The sequence below is a fragment of the Salmo salar genome, chromosome 10 (assembly GCF_965601325.2).
Source record: "Salmo salar chromosome 10, fSalSal1, whole genome shotgun sequence".
NCBI classification, from domain to species: domain Eukaryota; kingdom Metazoa; phylum Chordata; class Actinopteri; order Salmoniformes; family Salmonidae; genus Salmo; species Salmo salar.
Window position 1 is genome coordinate 107485924 of NC_138300.1, and position 17582 is coordinate 107503505.

Genomic DNA, 17582 nt, shown 5'->3' on the forward strand with positions numbered 1-17582 from the left:
ACAGTAGAGAAGTTCCTACAAAAACTACGGTAATAACCAATCATTCCCAAGAAACGCACTAGTTCCTTTTTAGTAGTTGGTGGTGGAAAAGCATCAATAGCTACCACCTTAGCCCAAACAGGACGCACTTCACCCTGCCCAACCACCTTTCCAAGGTATGTAACAGTCGCCTGAGCAAACTCACATTTAGCCAGATTGATCGTGAGGCGACCCGCAGCTAAGCGGTCGAACAAGGCTTAAATACGGGACAGATGTTCCTCCCAAGTATCTGCATATATCACTACATCGTCCAGATAAACAGCGCACCCGGCCAGACCGGAGACAACCCTGTTCATAAGTCGCTGAAAAGTGGCAGGTGCATTACGCAGGCCGAAACGCATAACCGAATACGAGTACAGACAAGAGGGTGTAATAAAGGCAGAGATTTCACGTGCCCTACTTGTCAGTGGCACCTGCCAAAAGCCCTTTAACAGGTCAAATTTGCTCACAAACTTAGCTGCGCCGACCTGATCAACGCAGTCCTCCAGCCGAGGAAGAGGAAATTAATCTGGCTTAGTGACACTTTACCTTACAGTAGTCCATACAAAATCTGTTTGTCCCATCCAGTTTACTGACCAAGATAGAGGGAGAAGCCCAACTGGAGAAAGGCTCTGCTATATCACTCTCTAGCATGTACCTGACCTCAGCATCCAGACAACGCCGTTTCTCTGAAGAAACTCTATAGAACCTCTGACGAATAGGGTCAGCATCCAACATCAATATCGTGTTCTATTAAGTTTGTACGTGTAGGTGTATCAGAAAACAAACCTGGAAATCTCAGAATCAGACCGATCATCTCTTCCCGCCCATCAACAGGTAGATGAGCGAGAAGGCTGTCTAAAACATCCAGTGTCTGAATTTTTCAATCTACCCTGCAGTATGCAATCGTCGGGACCAAGAACATCTTCCTCCCCATGCATGGACCTAGCATGACAAGAACCCAGCGAAATAACGGTATCGGCCAAAAGAACAGGTTTTACCGTCCTCTGTAGACTCCCACTGTTCAGCCTCAGAGGAACGTGCATAATAGGGTTAACAGATTTACATGGCACAGTTGGTGTGCTTTTCTCTGGTCTAGAGTGGCAACTAGATAGTTTGCTCGTGCACTGACGCACAACCGTATATGGACCTTGAAACTTGGCTTGAAAAGGAGAACCAACAATTGGCAGCAGAGCAAGAACTGGTCACCTGGACTAAAGTGACGAGGCTCAGTTCACTGATCAAATATGCCCTTCATCCTCTCCTGTGAAGATGATAGCTTGTCTTTAGCCATCTCACCAGCGGCGTACAGGCATCACCGGAAATCACACATAAAATAACAGGGACTGACTTCTAGTCATCCTGGAGAACTGATAGGGTGTGTGGACTTCTATGTCCAAACAAGTTCATTTGGACAAACCCGTGCACTCCTGTGAAACCTCCTTAGCGGCTAACAGTAACCAAGGCAACCCCTCCTCCCAATCCTTCTCAGTACAATAAGCTCTCAACAAAGACTTAAGTGTTTGATGGAAACATTCCAGCGCTCCTTGACTCTGCGCGTGATAGGCGCTAGACAAATTGTGTTTAATATGGAGCTGTTGGAGAACCTGACCAAACAGATTAGAGGTGAAATTAGATCCTTGATCACTCTGAATGACCTTAGGGATTCCAAACAGAGAAACTGAGTCAAAGCTTTTAGCACAGACTTAGTCGTGATAGACCGGAGAGGATGGGCAGCAGGAAACCTAGTGGTCTGACACATCACAGTGAACAGGTAACTAGTACCCTTTTTAGAACGAGGCAGAAGACCAACACAGTCAATAATCAGATACTCAAAAGGTTGGCTGAGTAAAGGAATAAAAAACAGTAGTACCGGCTTAATAGCTTGATTAGGTTTACCAGTTAATTGACAGGTGTGACAAGTTTTGATGAACTCAGAAACATCCCTCTTTAACCTAGGCCAAAAGAAATGTCTTAACCTCTATGGGCTCAACAGCCAGTGCAATCCCGTGGCGCGTTATTCAAATACCTCAAAAATGCAAAAACTTCAATTTTTCAAACATATGACTATTTTACAACATTTTAAAGACAAGACTCTCGTTAATCTAACCACACTGTCCGATTTCAAAAAGGCTTTACAACGAAAGCAAAACATTAGATTATGTCAGCAGAGTACCCAGCCAGAAATAATCAGACACCCATTTTTCAAGCTAGCATATAATGTCACATAAACCCAAACCACAGCTAAATGCAGCACTAACCTTTGATGATCTTCATCAGATGACGACCCTAGGACATTATGTTATACAATACATGCATGTTTTGTTCAATCAAGTTCATATTTATATAAAAAAACAGCTTTTTACATTAGCATGTGACTAGCATTCCCACCGAACACTGCCGGTGAATTTACTAAATTACTCACGATAAAAGTTCACAAAAAGCATAACAATTATTTTAAGAATTATAGATACAGAACTCCTCTATGCACTCGATATGTCCGATTTTAAAATAGCTTTTCGGTGAAAGCACATTTTGCAATATTCTCAGTAGATAGCCCGGCATCACAGGGCTAGCTATTTAGACACCCAGCAAGTTTAGCACTCACCAAAGTCAGATTTACTATAAGAAAAATGTTATTACCTTTGCTGTCTTCGTCAGAATGCACTCCCAGGACTTCTACTTCAATAACAAATGTTGGTTTGGTCCCAAATAATCCATTGTTATATCCAAATAGTGGCGCTTTGTTCGTGCGTTCAAGACACTATCCGAAAGGGTAAATAAGGGTGACGAGCATGGCGCAATTCGTGACAAAAAAAATCTAAATATTCCATTACCGTACTTCGAAGCATGTCAACCGCTGTTTAAAATACATTTTTATGCCATTTTTCTCATAAAAAAAGCTATAATATTCCGACCGGGAATCTGCGTTTAGGTAAACAGACAAAAGAAAATAAAGCATGGGGTCGACTCGGGCACGCGCCTAAGCCCATAGTACTCTGATCGGCCACTTGCCAAACGCGATAATGTGTTTCAGCCAGAGGCTGCCTCGATATCGTTCAGCTTTTTCCCGGGCTCTGAGAGCCTATGGGAGCCGTAGGAAGTGTCACGTTATAGCAAAGATCCCCAGTCTTCAATAAAAAGAGCCAAGATGAAACACAACTTGTCAGACAGGCCACTTCCTGCATGGAATCTTCTCAGGTTTTGGCCTGCCATATGAGTTCTGTTATACTCACAGACACCATTCAAACAGTTTTAGAAACTTTAGGGTGTTTTCTATCCAAAGCCAATAATTATATGCATATTCTAGTTACTGGGCAGGAGTAGTAACCAGATTAAATCGGGTATGTTTTTTTATCCGGCCGTGTCAATACTGCCCCCTAGCCCTAACAGGTTAATATGCGATTGTAGGTTTTCCTCACACCCATATGGCCAGCAACATCGTTGTGGGAAGTTGTCAACACCAGGTTGTTGTACCAGCTTAACTGGTACAACAACCTGACTAATAGCCTCTCCCACAAAACTACCACCATGACATCCTCTTTCTCATCAGGACATCCTCTTTCTCATCAGGACATCCTCTTTCTCATCAGGACATCCTCTTTCTCATCAGGACATCCTCTTGGAGAAAATAGCCATGGACGACACCTCCCAACTGTACCACAGGCACAATTTGGTCACAACTCTTCTAACGTTGGGTCAGCCCGTTGCTCCTTGATTAGATCGGAGCAGGGTACAGATAACGGGATAACAGGGAAAGTAGTGACAGAATTCTTTGTGCCATTCTCGTTAGCCGGCGCAGTGACCAGGTCACCACGGCTCATAGAACATGTCACTGCACACGCAGAGAACACTTCTGAGAGACTCTGCGCACTCTCATCAGGAATCCCTACAAATGACAGCTTAGCGGAAATCACTAGAGATGGAAACACAACAAGCCATACACGCTCACTAGCCAAGTTATTCCCAAGGATAGTGTCAATACCCTTAATAGGCAACGAAGGATGCACCCCACAACAACCTCACCTTTCACCAGTCCACAATCCAACATCAGTTTATGCAATGTAACTGACAGTGTTCAAACTTATTCCCCTAATTAAAACACTATTCCCCGAATCAGTCTCAGCAGAGAAGGGTAACAGATTCCAACACAAACGACTCAGAGGCAGCTGTGTCTCTCAGGATTGTTACTGGCACTAGGTCATTACTTCCTAACAGACACAAAACCCTCCGTAATGAAAGGTAAATAGTCTGGGTCAATATGGACTTTCACATGCCCCTGGGAATGAGACAGTGTGTCAGGAGTGAACTAATGTGGGACAGGCACTGCTAACGCCATAGGCTTAGATTTAACACAAGCGCAAGTACTGAATTTACCCTTAGCCCTGAGAACCGGATATTAGTTTTTCCCAATGACCTGAACCCTGACAGTAGTGACTCTTCAAATCAAATCAAATGTATTTATATAGCCCTTCGTACATCAGCTGATATCTCAAAGTGCTGTACAGAAACCCAGCCTAAAACCCCAAACAGCAAGCAATACATGTGAAAGAAGCACGGTGGCTAGGAAAAACTCCCTAGGAAAAACTCCCTAGAAAGGCCAAAAACCTAGGAAGAAACCTAGAGAGGAACCAGGCTATGAGGGGTGGCCAGTCCTCTTCTGGCTGTGCAGGGTGGATATTATAACAGAACATGGTCAAGATGTTAAAATGTTCATAAATGACCAGCATGGTCAAATAATAATCATAGTAGTTGTCGAGGGTGCAACAAGCACGTCCGGTGAACAGGTCAGGGTTTCATAGCCGCAGGCAGAACAGTTGAAACTGGAGCAGCAGCACGGCCAGGTGGACTGGGGACAGCAAGGAGTCATCATGCCAGGTAGTCCTGAGGCATGGTCCTAGGGCTCAGGTCCTCCGAGAGAAAGAGAGAAAGAGACAATTAGAGAGAGCATATTTAAATTTACACAGGACACCGGATAAGACAAGAGAAATACTCCAGATGTAACAGACTGACCCTAGCCCCCCGACACATAAACTACTGCAGCATAAATACTGGAGGCTGAGACAGGAGGGATCAGAAGACACTGTGGCCCCATCCGATGAAACCCCCGGACAGGGCCAAACAGGCAGGATATAACCCCACCCACTTTGCCAAAGCACAGCCCCCACACCACTAAAGGGATGTCTCCAACCACCAACTTCTAAGACAAGGCCGAGTATAGCCCACAACGATCTCCGCCATGGCACAACCCAAGGGGGGGGGGGCGCCAACCCAGACAGGAAGACCACGTCAGTGACTCAACCCACTCAAGTGACGCACCCCTCCCATGGACGGCATGGAAGAACACCAGTACGCCAGTGACTCAGCCCCTGTAATAGGGTTAGAGGCAGAGAATCCCAGTGGAAAGAGGGGAACCGGCAAGGCAGAGACAGCAAGGGCGGTTCGTTGCTCCAGCCTTTCCGTTCACCTTCACACTCCTGGGCCAGACTATACTTAATCATAGGACCTACTGAAGAGATAAGTCTTCAGTAAAGACTTAAAGGTTGAGACTGAGTCTGCGTCTCTCACATTGGTAGGCAGACCATTCCATAAAAATGGAGCTCTATAGGAGAAAGCCCTACCTCCAGCCGTTTGCTTAGAAATTCTAGGGACAATTAGGAGGCCTGCGTCTTGTGACCGTAGCGTACGTGTAGGTATGTACGGCAGGACCAAATCGGAAAGATAGGTAGGAGCAAGCCCATGTAATGCTTTGTAGGTTAGCAGTAAAACCTTGAAATCAGCCCTTGCCTTAACAGGAAGCCAGTGTAGGGAGGCTAGCACTGGAGTAATATGATCAAATTTTTTGGTTCTAGTCAGGATTCTAGCAGCCGTATTTAGCACTAACTGAAGTTTGTTTAGTGCTAGGAAAGTAGAGCATTGCAGTAGTCCAGCCTAGAAGTAACAAAAGCATGGATTAATTTTTCTGCGTCATTTTTGGACAGAAAGTTTCTGATTTTTGCAATGTTACGTAGATGGAAAAAAGCTGTCCTTGAAACAGTCTTGATATGTTCTTCAAAATAGAGATCAGGGTCCAGAGTAACGCCGAGGTCCTTCACAGTTTTATTTGAGACGACTGTACAACCATCCAGATTAATTGTCAGATTCAACAGAAGATCTCTTTGTTTCTTGGGACCTAGAACAAGCATCTCTGTTTTGTTCGAGTTTAAAAGTAGAAAGTTTGCAGCCATCCACTTTTTTTATGTCTGAAACACAGGCTTCTGGCGAGGGCAATTTTGGGGCTTCACCATGTTTCATTGAAATGTACAGCTGTGTGTCGTCCGCATAGCAGTGAAATTTAACATTATGTTTTCGAATGACATCCCCAAGAGGTAAAATATATAGTGAAAACAATAGTGGTCCTAAAACGGAACCTTGAACACCGAAATTTACAATTGATTTGTCAGAGGACAAACCATTCACAGAGACAAACGGATATCTTTCCGACAGATAAGATCTAAACCAGGCCAGAACTTGTCCATGTAGACCAATTTGGGTTTCCAATCTCTCCAAAAGAATGTGGTGATCGATGGTATCAAAAGCGGCACTAAGATCTAGGAGCACGAGGACAGATGCAGAGCCTCGGTCTGACGTCATTAAAAGGTCATTTACCACCTTCACAAGTGCAGTCTCAGTGCTATGATGGGGTCTAAAACCAGACTGAAGCATTTCGTATACATTGTTTGTCTTCAGGAAGGCAGTGAGTTGCTGTGCAACAGCTTTTTCTAAAATTTTTGTAGAGGAATGGAAGATTCGATATAGGCCGATAGTTTTTTATAATTTCTGGGTCAAGATTCGGCTTTTTCAAGAGAGGCTTTATTACTGCCACTTTTAGTGAGCTTGGTACACATCCGGTGGATAGAGAGCCGTTTATTATGTTCAACATAGGACGGCCAAGCACAGGAAGCAGCTCTTTCAGTAGTTTAGTTGGAATAGGGTCCAGTATGCAGCTTGAGGGTTTGGAGGCCATGATTATTTTCATCATTGTGTCAAGAGAGTACTAAAACACTTTAGTATCTCCCTTGATCCTAGGTCCTGGCAGAGTTGTGTAGACTCAGGACAATGGAGCTTTGGAGGAATACCCGGATTTAAAGAGGAGTCCGTAATTTGCTTTCTAATGATCATGATCTTTTCCTCAAAGAAGTTCATAAATGTATTACTGCTGAAGTGAAAGCCATCCTCCATTTGCGAATGCTGCTTTTTAGTTAGCTTTGCGACAGTATCAAAAAGACATTTCGGATTGTTCCTTTTTCCTCAATTAAGTTGGAAAAATAGGATGATCGAGCAGCAGTGAGGGCTCTTCGATACTGCACGGTACTGTCTTTCCAAGCTAGTCGGAAGACTTCCAGTTTGGTGTGGCGCCATTTCCGTTCCAATTTTCTGGAAGCTTGCTTCAGAGCTCGTGTATTTTCTGTATACCAGGGAGCTAGTTTCTTATGACAGATGTGCAACTGTGCAACTAGGTGCAACTGCATCTAGGGTATTGCGCAAGGTTAAATTGAGTTCCTCGGTTAGGTGGTTAACTGATTTTTGTCCCTTGACGTCCTTGGGTAGGCAGAGGGAGTCTGGAAGGGCATCAAGGAATCTTTGGGTTGTCTGAGAATTTATAGCACGACTTTTAATGCTCCTTGGTTGGGGTCTGAGCAGATTATTTGTTGCAATTGCAAACTCTTGACCAAAGTCAGCTTTACCACAGGAGTCAGGCTTAACCCTAGTTGAATGAAACTCTGTCCGTGAACCAGAGTATCTCGGTGAGCGAAGCCCAAATCTCGCTGAACGCCCCCACTCACTCCGAATATGGGGCTATGCAAAGACACGAGTCAAAACACTCGTCCACCAAAACTGCAGCTTCATCGACAGTCTTTACTTTTCATTCGTTAATGTATGTGGCTATAAGATCATGGATTGTGTCCTTAAATTGCTCTAGCATAATCAGATCACACAGCCCTTGGAAAGTCATAACTGCAGAGGCGGAACACCAGCGATTAAACTGTGAAGATAACTCTCGCGCAAACTCAACATGAGTCTGTTTAACATCCCTTTTTAAAGTTCTAAATCGTTGGCGGTAAGCCTCAGGAACCAATTCGTAAATCTGTAACAGCCATTTTAACCTTATCATAACTGACACTGTCAGCAACACTAAGAGCTAAATATGCTTCCTGCGCTTTACCAGTCAACACACACTGCAACATTAAAGTGCGGTCAGAATCAGGCCAACTCTTAGCATCAGCAACACACTCAAACAACGAAAATAATGTCTCAGGGTCCTTCTCATTAAATTTTGCCAAGACGCCATAGTCACAAGCAAATACAAAAAAAAAAAATCTTGCTCTTCCCCTCTGCTGAGCACACCAGACCACTACCAGAGAAATGACAATCACACTGGGCACCACAAGAGATGAGATATGTGGAGCTTCCCAAAATCTAAAATAACTCAACCCTAGTCTTCGTGTGGATTTGAGATTGGTAATTACGCACTGTAGCCCGCTGGCAAGGGGGGAGCACACTGGCAGACTCCCCCAAGCCACAGCTGTGCTTTAAGCATCAGCTATCTGAGCAGCTTACTGATCGCTGCAACTGTACACAGCCCATCTGTAAATAGCCCATCCAACTACCTACCTCATCCCCATATTGTTTTTAACTTACTTTTTTGTACACCAGTATTTCTACTTGCACATCATCATCTGCACATCTATCACTCGTGTTAATTTGCTAAATTCTAATTACTTAACTACTACGGCCTATTTATTGCCTTACCTCCTCACGCCATTTGCACACACTGTATATATTCTTCTATTGTGTTATTGACTGTACATTTGTTTATTCCATGTGTAACTGTTGTTTGTGTCGCACTGCTTTGCTTTATCTTGGCGAGGTCGTAGTTGTAAATGAAAACTTGTTCTCAACTGGCCTACCTGGTTAAATAAAAAAATGTATGTGCCCCCAAGACAACTGCTCAGTCCACAGACACCACACAAAAACTAACAAAATAACCATGCCCAACACATTCCAAAGTGAAACACATCGCTAAGCCTAACAGGGGAAAAAGAAAGGCTATAGCTCCGGTTAGAAAGTTTCACTACCCTACCCAAATCTCCCACTGAGGTACACAGCCGATTGTACTCACCCCGGACCGATGTCCCAACAGCGAGTAGAGTCTCCAGCCAATGTACTCTCTCCATTGCAGCACACAACCAATTATCCAGCACAGTGGCAAGTTTACCAAACAAACAAAGGCAACCAACCCTGGGCACCAAACATTACAACTCAAAAAAGCTGTAACAAAAGATGTAAACAAAGCACCTACAAAACAAGGCACTTAACTTCACATTTTCTCCCAAACACAACACACATACTAACTAGTAAGCCCAACGACACTAGTATTAGTCCTTCATAATGCAACAAAGTGCTATACGCAAAAATGTCTAGGAACCAACTTTATGAGCCCAGACGAGCCCCTACTTGTCACAAACCGGCTCGAAGTTCATGAGAAAAAGGGAGACAACGTGGAGATAAGGAATACCAAATATATTTATTAACTGAAGTAAACTACATACAATTAACAATGGTGTGTGTGTGTGTGTGTGTGTGTGTGTGTGTGTAGTCAGTAGTGTAAGTGAGTGGTTGCATGCATAAATGTGATAACGAGGGGTGTTGAAAGGTGCCAACGCAAACAACTAAAACGGCCACAAACAAACTCTAACAGTGTGTCTGCATGGAGAGAGAGTCTCCTCAATGAATGGGGAAGAGGTGTATTTATCCCGGGACACACTCGAGCCCAGGTGTGTCCCATTTCGCTGACGACCCTCCCGGCTCCGCCCACCGACATCCTATTAAGGAAAACAAGAGCAAAGAGAAAGAATTTGGCAGACAGAGTGGGAGGGTCATCACTGTGGGGTTATGGGCCAATTTGCATATATTCACTGTGAAACTGCATGAAAATCATTTTTATTTTTATTGGATCCCAATGCCACACATTGGCCCCATTATTTATAGAAAGACCCATATGGGATCATATTCTAACCCTGATACATTTCTGTTGACTCCTTTCGACGCTATAGGAGTCAACAGCCATGTATCAGCTGAGTCAACAGCCATGTATCGGCTGAGTCAACAGCCATGTATCGGCTGAGTCAACAGCCATGTATCGGCTGAGTCAACAGCCATGTATCGGCTGAGTCAACAGCCATGTATCGGCTGAGTCAACAGCCATGTATCGGCTGAGTCAACAGCCATGTATCGGCTGAGTCAACAGCCATGTATCTTACTCATATTCCAATACAAACAAACGCTCACATCTTGAGCATAATTTTTCTAGCTCTCTCCTGACACATATTCATATCTAGACCTACACACACAAACTCCCTTGCACACACTGCCTAGGCCTAGACTTTATATTGAATGTACTTGTATCTCCTTGCATTTCAGGTTTACATGCCAAATAAGAAAACCAAAAACATGCTTAAGAACGGGATTGCGATAAAGCGGGACTCAATCATGCATTTGACAGCCATGGACGAGGAGGGGGGGCTGACCCACAAACTGGGGGGCACCAACGGACATGCCATCTTTAGCCAGGAAGGCTCAGACTACTACCCCCCTCCCCACGGCCAGAATGGATCGTCCCTCAGCGCCACGGCCCCCGAGCAGGATGAACCGGAGGGCTACGAGAAGCGCGGCGTAGGGTTGGACTTTGCCATCCTGGACAGCACCTTCCTCCTCTCTCAGGTCTTTCCCACCCTCTTCATGGGCATGATCGTTCAGTTCACAAAGTCCGTCACTGCCTATATGGCCTCCTCCGTCATCTTCGGCATCATCGCCATTTATCTGGCCAACCAGATCATCTTTGACCAAAAGGACCTCAATAGCTGAAAGAAGCAGTAACCAGGAGTGAAGGAATGCACGACTGCTTCCAGCATGCAACACTCCAGTGACATCGCTGGCCGTTGCAATGGCTTTACCAACACATTGCAATGAGGCAGCCTGTCTGTATGTTTGTATGTATGTGTGCTGCAGAATTAAAAGAAAATGTAAACCCGTGACAATTGTTACCTCCAGAGATTACTGCAGGCAGTTACTATGGCTACAAGAGAGAGACTGGTTGGCATTAACTGGTCTGTTGACACTGTCTGTGTACTTAAGAGTGTTTCTCACCTTGTTCCCCTCAGTCACATAGAAGACCGCTCAGATAAGTCCCTTCACCTTCTCCTCAGGTACAACTAGCTACACAGCTTGATCAGACTCCATCAGCCCTTAGACAACTGAAATACAGATGTATTACCATTTTACTCTCATCTATGTGTGAAGTGGTGGAGTTTGTCAACGCTATATCTTTAAAATAGTCTGCTCTTAGACGAAGTCAACAGGAGATTATTAGTCAGTTCTCATGCAGACTGGCCGTGGGAGATAGGAACAAGTTAATCTGGAGAGCCCATTACCTGCTTGGGAAAGAATCTGGTCTCACATAGCTACATGCTGCTACTCTAGGGTCATTTCTGTCTGTTGTTATCAGCCAGGTTGAAAAATTGGGAATGTTAAGTGTCACTGGCCCCTAGTGTTGGAGTTTTTTGGGGTAATTAACAGGTTTATCATATATATTTTGTATATGAATACATATATGTATGTATATCCCTATGGGAATTTATTATGCAACCTGTTTGGTAGAGGTCATCTATGAGGTAATCTGTGTAACTGCAGTGTTGTTAGGATGAAGGGGTTCAAAGCTTTCATTGGAATTTTTTTCTCCCTATTTTCTAGAAATATCAGACAGTGCCATATAGTGCCAATCATTACATAATTTCTACTGCCATTATCATCCCATGTTCAACCTCATATGACAATCTAGGAAAGTAAATGAGGTGAATTATCCAACACTTTAAAAATCCAGGTACACTTATTTTCGGAAACTCCATTAATATTTCCATGAGCAAAATACCAAAAAGTCATACTAGCAACACTGCAGTGATACTGTGAACTGAGTTCCTGAAAATAGTTTTGGTATGATGACAGTTCTCTGTGTTCTGTTACATTTTTTATACTTTGCTCTGTGTACCATACGTGTGTGTGTGTGTGTGTGCGCGCGCGCGCGTGCGTGCGTGAGAAAATTTCAAAGTGTGAGTGCCGTGAAGAGAGCAGGACAACATGGTATGACTTTGGATAAGTGCAGTCTCTCCTCACCTAAGAGAATACTGCAGTCTTTCTATAACTCATCTGTTAATGTATATTTAAATAATAGTTTACATTTTAGCAGACACTCTTACCCAGAGTGACTTACAGTAAGTAGTGAGTGAGTGCATACATTTTCATAATCAAAACCAAACATAATTTAATAGTCCATTCATGCAATGATGAGGTTGCTAAATACAGTTGGCACTAATGGATATACAGTGCATTCCGAAAGTATTCAGACCCTTGACTTTTTCCACATTTTGTTACGTTACAGCCGTATTCTAAAATTGATTGAATTGTTTTTCCCCCTCATCAATCTACACACAATACCCCATAATGACAAAGCAAAAACAGGTTTTTCGAAATTTTGAAAATGTATTAAAAAAAAATTAAATCATATCACATTGTTGTGTATTGATATTCTAGTTTTGTCCCTTTAGGGCACCTGTAACCCCACTTACTTATTCCTGTGAAACGCATTAAATAATGCCACGTTAATTTCTACTCCCGTCTCATGTCCTGTCCTTATATTAGTTGTATAAGTAATACAGTGTGCTATACAACAAAACTGGCGACGAGGAAGAAACGTTCTCACGTTTGTACTCATCATCTTTGGCAGAAAGTCTGAGTTAAATTCGTTATTTTTTTTTTCGCTGTTGAAAGACGCAAACAAAACGTGGAGCTAGCCAGTCGAGTGACGCTAGCTAGCCTTTGATGTCACAGCAACGAGAGCCTCGAGGGATGGGAAGAGTTTCGCCGCGGGAGAAAGTGAAGTCATCATGAGTTAAAAGAAAGAAAAAAAAGGGATCTGGGTGTAAGGGACCGTCTGAAAACTGTGAGAAAGAAAAATAAACCGAAAATGTCTGCATTGATTGGAAATATAGGAACATTTGATGAATCTGTGGAACAATGGAGTTCTTACACAGAACGTTTTGAGTACTTTGTGTTGGCAAATGGAATTAACTTCTCTAGGGCCAGTGGGACGATTTCGTCCCACCTACGTAACAGCCAGTGGAATCCCGTGGCGCGTTATTCAAATACCTTAGAAATGCTATTACTTCAATTTCTCAAACATATGACTATTTTACACCATTTTAAAGACAAGACTCTCGTTAATCTAACCACACTGTCCGATTTCAAAAAGGCTTTACAACGAAAGCAAAACATTAGATTATGTCAGCAGAGTACCCAGCCAGAAATAATCAGACACCCATTTTTCAAGCTAGCATATAATGTCACATAAACCCAAACCACAGCTAAATGCAGCACTAACCTTTGATGATCTTCATCAGATGACAATCTTAGAACATTATGTTATACAATACATGCATGTTTTGTTCAATCAAGTTCATATTTATATCAAAAACCAGCTTTTTACATTAGCATGTGACGTTCAGAACTAGCATACCCCCCGCAAACTTCCGGTGAATTTACTAAATTACTCACGATAAACGTTCACAAAAAACATAACAATTATTTTAAGAATTATAGATACAGAACTCCTCCATGCACTCGCTATGGCCGATTTTAAAATAGCTTTTCGGTGAAAGCACATTTTGCAATATTCTAAGTAGATAGCCTGGCATCACAGGGCTAGCTATTTAGACACCCACCAAGTTTAGCCCTCACCAAAGTCAGATTTACTATAAGAAAAATGTTATTACCTTTGCTGTTCTTCGTCAGAATGCACTCCCAGGACTTCTACTTCAATAACAAATGTTGGTTTGGTTCAAAATAATCCATAGTTATATCCAAATAGCGGCGTTTTGTTCGTGCGTTCAAGACACTATCCGAAAGGGTAAAGAAGGGTGATGCGCCCGACGCGTTTCGTGACCAAAAAATTCGAAATATTCCGTTACCGTACTTCGAAGCATGTCAACCGCTGTTTAAAATCAATTTTTATGCCATTTTTCTCGTAAAAAAGCGATAATATTCCGACCGGGAATCTGTGTTTTAGTACAAAGAGAGAGAAAATAAAAACACGGGGTCGCCTCGTGCACGCACCTCAGTCTCATTGTCCTCTGATAGACCACTTACCAAAGGCGCTAATGTTTTTCAGCCAGGGGCTGCCTCGACATCATTCAGCTTTTTCCGGGGTTCTGAGAGCCTATGGGAGCCGTAGCAAGTGTCACGTTACAGCAAAGATCCTAAGTTTTCAATAAAAAGAGTCGAGAAGCCCAAGGAATGGTCAGAGAGGGCACTTCCTGTACAGAATCTTCTCAGGTTTTTGCCTGCCATATGAGTTCTGTTATACTCACAGACACCATTCAAACAGTTTTAGAAACTTTAGGGTGTTTTCTATCCAAAGCCAATAATTGTATGCATATTCTAGTTTCTGGGCAGTAGTAATAACCAGATTAAATCGGGTACGTTTTTTATCCGGCCGTGTAAATACTGCCTCCTAGCCCTAACAGGTTAAAGCAGAAGTCGTTGTGTCAACATTTTTGACTGTTATGGGAGGAAAAACATTCAATCTACTGCGCAGCCTAGTAACGCCTGAAAAACCTGGTGATAAATCATTTGATGAAATTGTGGCTAAGGACATTATTCTCCCAAACCACTGATAATCACAGAGAGATTCTGGTTTCATAAGAGAAATCAAGAGGAGGGGAATCAATCTCACAGTTTGTGGCTGTATTGAAACAGTTATCTGAACACTGAATTTGGGCGATCAATGAGTGACACTATACGTGATAGGTTAGTGTGTGGCATGCGCAGCGAGGCAATTCAGAAACGCCTTTTGACTGAGAGTAACTTAACATTGCAGAGAGCAATAGAAGTGAGTACATAAATGGAAATGGCAAATAAAGACGCACAACAGCAAAGTGCATCAACCAAAGTGCATAAGATGTCTACGTGGTTAAAAAACAAGGCAGGAGGTGTCAAGCCATGCTATCGCTGTGGGAAACCAGGTCACCAAGCAGAGGAGTGTTGGTGCAAAGACTTAGACTGCAGAAGTTGTGGAAAAAAGGGTCACGTCGAACGTGCATGTAAAAACAAAAAGACACAATCAAACAAAAGTACTGAACAAAGGAAAAGCGACTTCAGGAAGTACAAAAAGAAAGTGCATAAAATGGAGCACACAGAGGATGAACAAAGTGATACCCTGTCTGAAGGGGAAGAATCTTTGCATGTTATGTCAATTTCAGACAATGGATACGGCTACTGGGTGACACCGCTACTGGATGGAAACGCAGTACAGATGCAAGTGGACACTGGAGCAGCCATATCTTTGCTGTCTGAGGCTGTATACAAGGAGAAACTACATCACCTCACACTACAGCCCACAAAGATGACGCTGAAAACATACACCGGTGAGATTGTTACAGTGGAGCTCAACAAACAAGGTAAAGCTACCACTCTACATTGTGAAAGGCAACCATCCAGCATGGCTGGAAAAGATCAAACTAAACTGGCAGGAAATCCACATGGTTGCAAAAGAGGACACAAGCCTACAAGGGATATTGAGGAAACACGCGGATGTGTTCAAAGGAGACCCTGGCATATGAAGGACATAACAGTTACAGTCGTATGAAAAAGTTTGGGCACCCCTCTGAGGCTGCATAATAATTTACTCTGTCATCACAGAAAATGATCACAGTGGCATGCCATTCATTTTCTAATAAAAGCTGAGTACTGGGGTATTGTCCAGACAAAGATTTTTAGTGTAGCAATATTAAGTTGTTTGAAATTAAATCAGATGTGAAAAATAGGCTATGCAAAAATGTGGGCACCCTTGTCATTCTGTTGATTTGAATACCTGTAACTACTTAGCACTGATTAATTGGAACACACAATTGGTTTGGTGAGCTCATTAAGCCTTGGACTTAATAGACAAGTGCATCCAATCATGAGAAAAGGTATTTAAGGTGGCCAATTGCAAGTTCTTGTTCTCTTTGACTCTCCTCTGAAGAGTGGCAACATGGGGGCCTCAAAACAACTCTCAAATGACCTGAAAACGAAGATTGTTCAACATTATGGTTTACAGGAAGGCTACAAAAAGCTATCGCAGAGATGTAAGCTGTCAGTGTCCACTGTAAGGAACACAGTGAGGAAATGGAAGACCACAGGCACAGTTCTTGTTAAGGCCAGAAGTGGCTGGCCAAGTAAAATATCGGAGAGGCAAAGTCGAAGGATGGTGAGAACGGTCAAAAACAGCCCACAGACCACCTCCAAAGACCTACAACATCATCTTGCTGCAGATGGTGTCACTGTGCATCGTTCAACAATTCAGCGCACTTTGCACAAGGAGAAGCTGTATGGGAGAGTGATGCGGAAGAAGCCTTTTCTGCACACATGCCACAAACAGAGTCGCTTGAGGTATGCAAACGCACATTTGGACAAGCCAGCTTCATTTTGGAATAAGGTGCTGTGGACTGATGAAAGAAAGATTGAGTTATTTGGTCATAACAAGGGACGTTTTGCATGGCGGCAAAAGAACACAGCGTTCCAAGAAAAACACTTGCTACCCACAGTAAAATTTGGTGGGGGTTCCATCATGCTGTGGGGCTGTGTGGCCAGTGCCGGTACTGGGAATCTTGTTAAAGTTGAGGGTCGCATGGATTCCACTCAATATCAGCAGATTCTTGGGAATAATGTTGAAGAATCAGTCACAAAGTTGAAGTTATGCCGGGGCTGGATATTTCAACAAGACAACGACCCAAAACACTGCTCAAAATCTACCCGGGCATTTATGCAGAGGAACAAGTACAATGTTCTGGAATGGCCATCCCAGTCCCCAGACCTGAATATCATTGAGAATCTGTGGGATGATTTGAGGGGAGGTGTCCATGCTCGGCAACCATCAAACCTAACTGAACTGGAGATGTTTTGTAAGGAGGAATGGTCCAAAATACCTTCATCCAGAATCCAGACACTCATTAGAGGCTATAGGAAGCGTCTAGAGGCTGTTATTTTAGCAAAAGGAGGCTCTACTAAATATTGATGTGATTTTTCTATTGGGGTGCCCAAATTTATGCACCTGTCTAATTTTGTTTTGATGCATATTGCACATTTTCTGTTAATCCAATAAACCTCATTTCACTACTGAAATATTACTGTGTCCATCAGTTATTTGATAGATCAAAATGAAATTTCTGATCCAAACACCCAATTATTTATAAATGGAAATCATGGAGATTGTCAGGCGTGCCCAAACTTTTTCATACGACTGTAAACTGACCGTGAAACCAGACAGCAAGCCAAAATGCTTCAAAGCTAGACCTGTCCCATATGCCATAAAACCAAAAGTTGAATTTGAGCTAAACAGACTAGTCGAGAGTGGAGTATTGGATCCAGTGAATGGGCTACACCCGTTGTTCCAGTCATAAAAAAAGATGGATCACTCAGAGTCTGTGGTG

General features: G+C 43.1%; 2 protein-coding genes across 2 annotated transcripts in view; both read left to right on the forward strand.

Annotated features, from left to right (window-relative positions):
• The window catches only part of LOC106561359 (fibroblast growth factor 6), a 73712-nt gene that overhangs the window by 28967 nt on the left and 27163 nt on the right, over positions 1-17582 (forward strand). The gene's annotated exons all lie outside the window — the stretch shown is intronic.
• On the forward strand, positions 10237-13586 carry LOC145858648 (solute carrier family 45 member 3-like). The gene has a single exon (XM_082957329.1). The coding sequence runs from the start codon at positions 10456-10458 to the stop codon at positions 10924-10926; it is 471 nt and encodes a 156-aa protein (XP_082813455.1). The 5' UTR covers positions 10237-10455; the 3' UTR covers positions 10927-13586.

Coding starts and splice junctions, on each gene's coding strand:
- LOC145858648 (XM_082957329.1), top strand. CDS start 10,456: ATGTACTTGTATCTCCTTGCATTTCAGGTTTACATGCCAAATAAGAAA.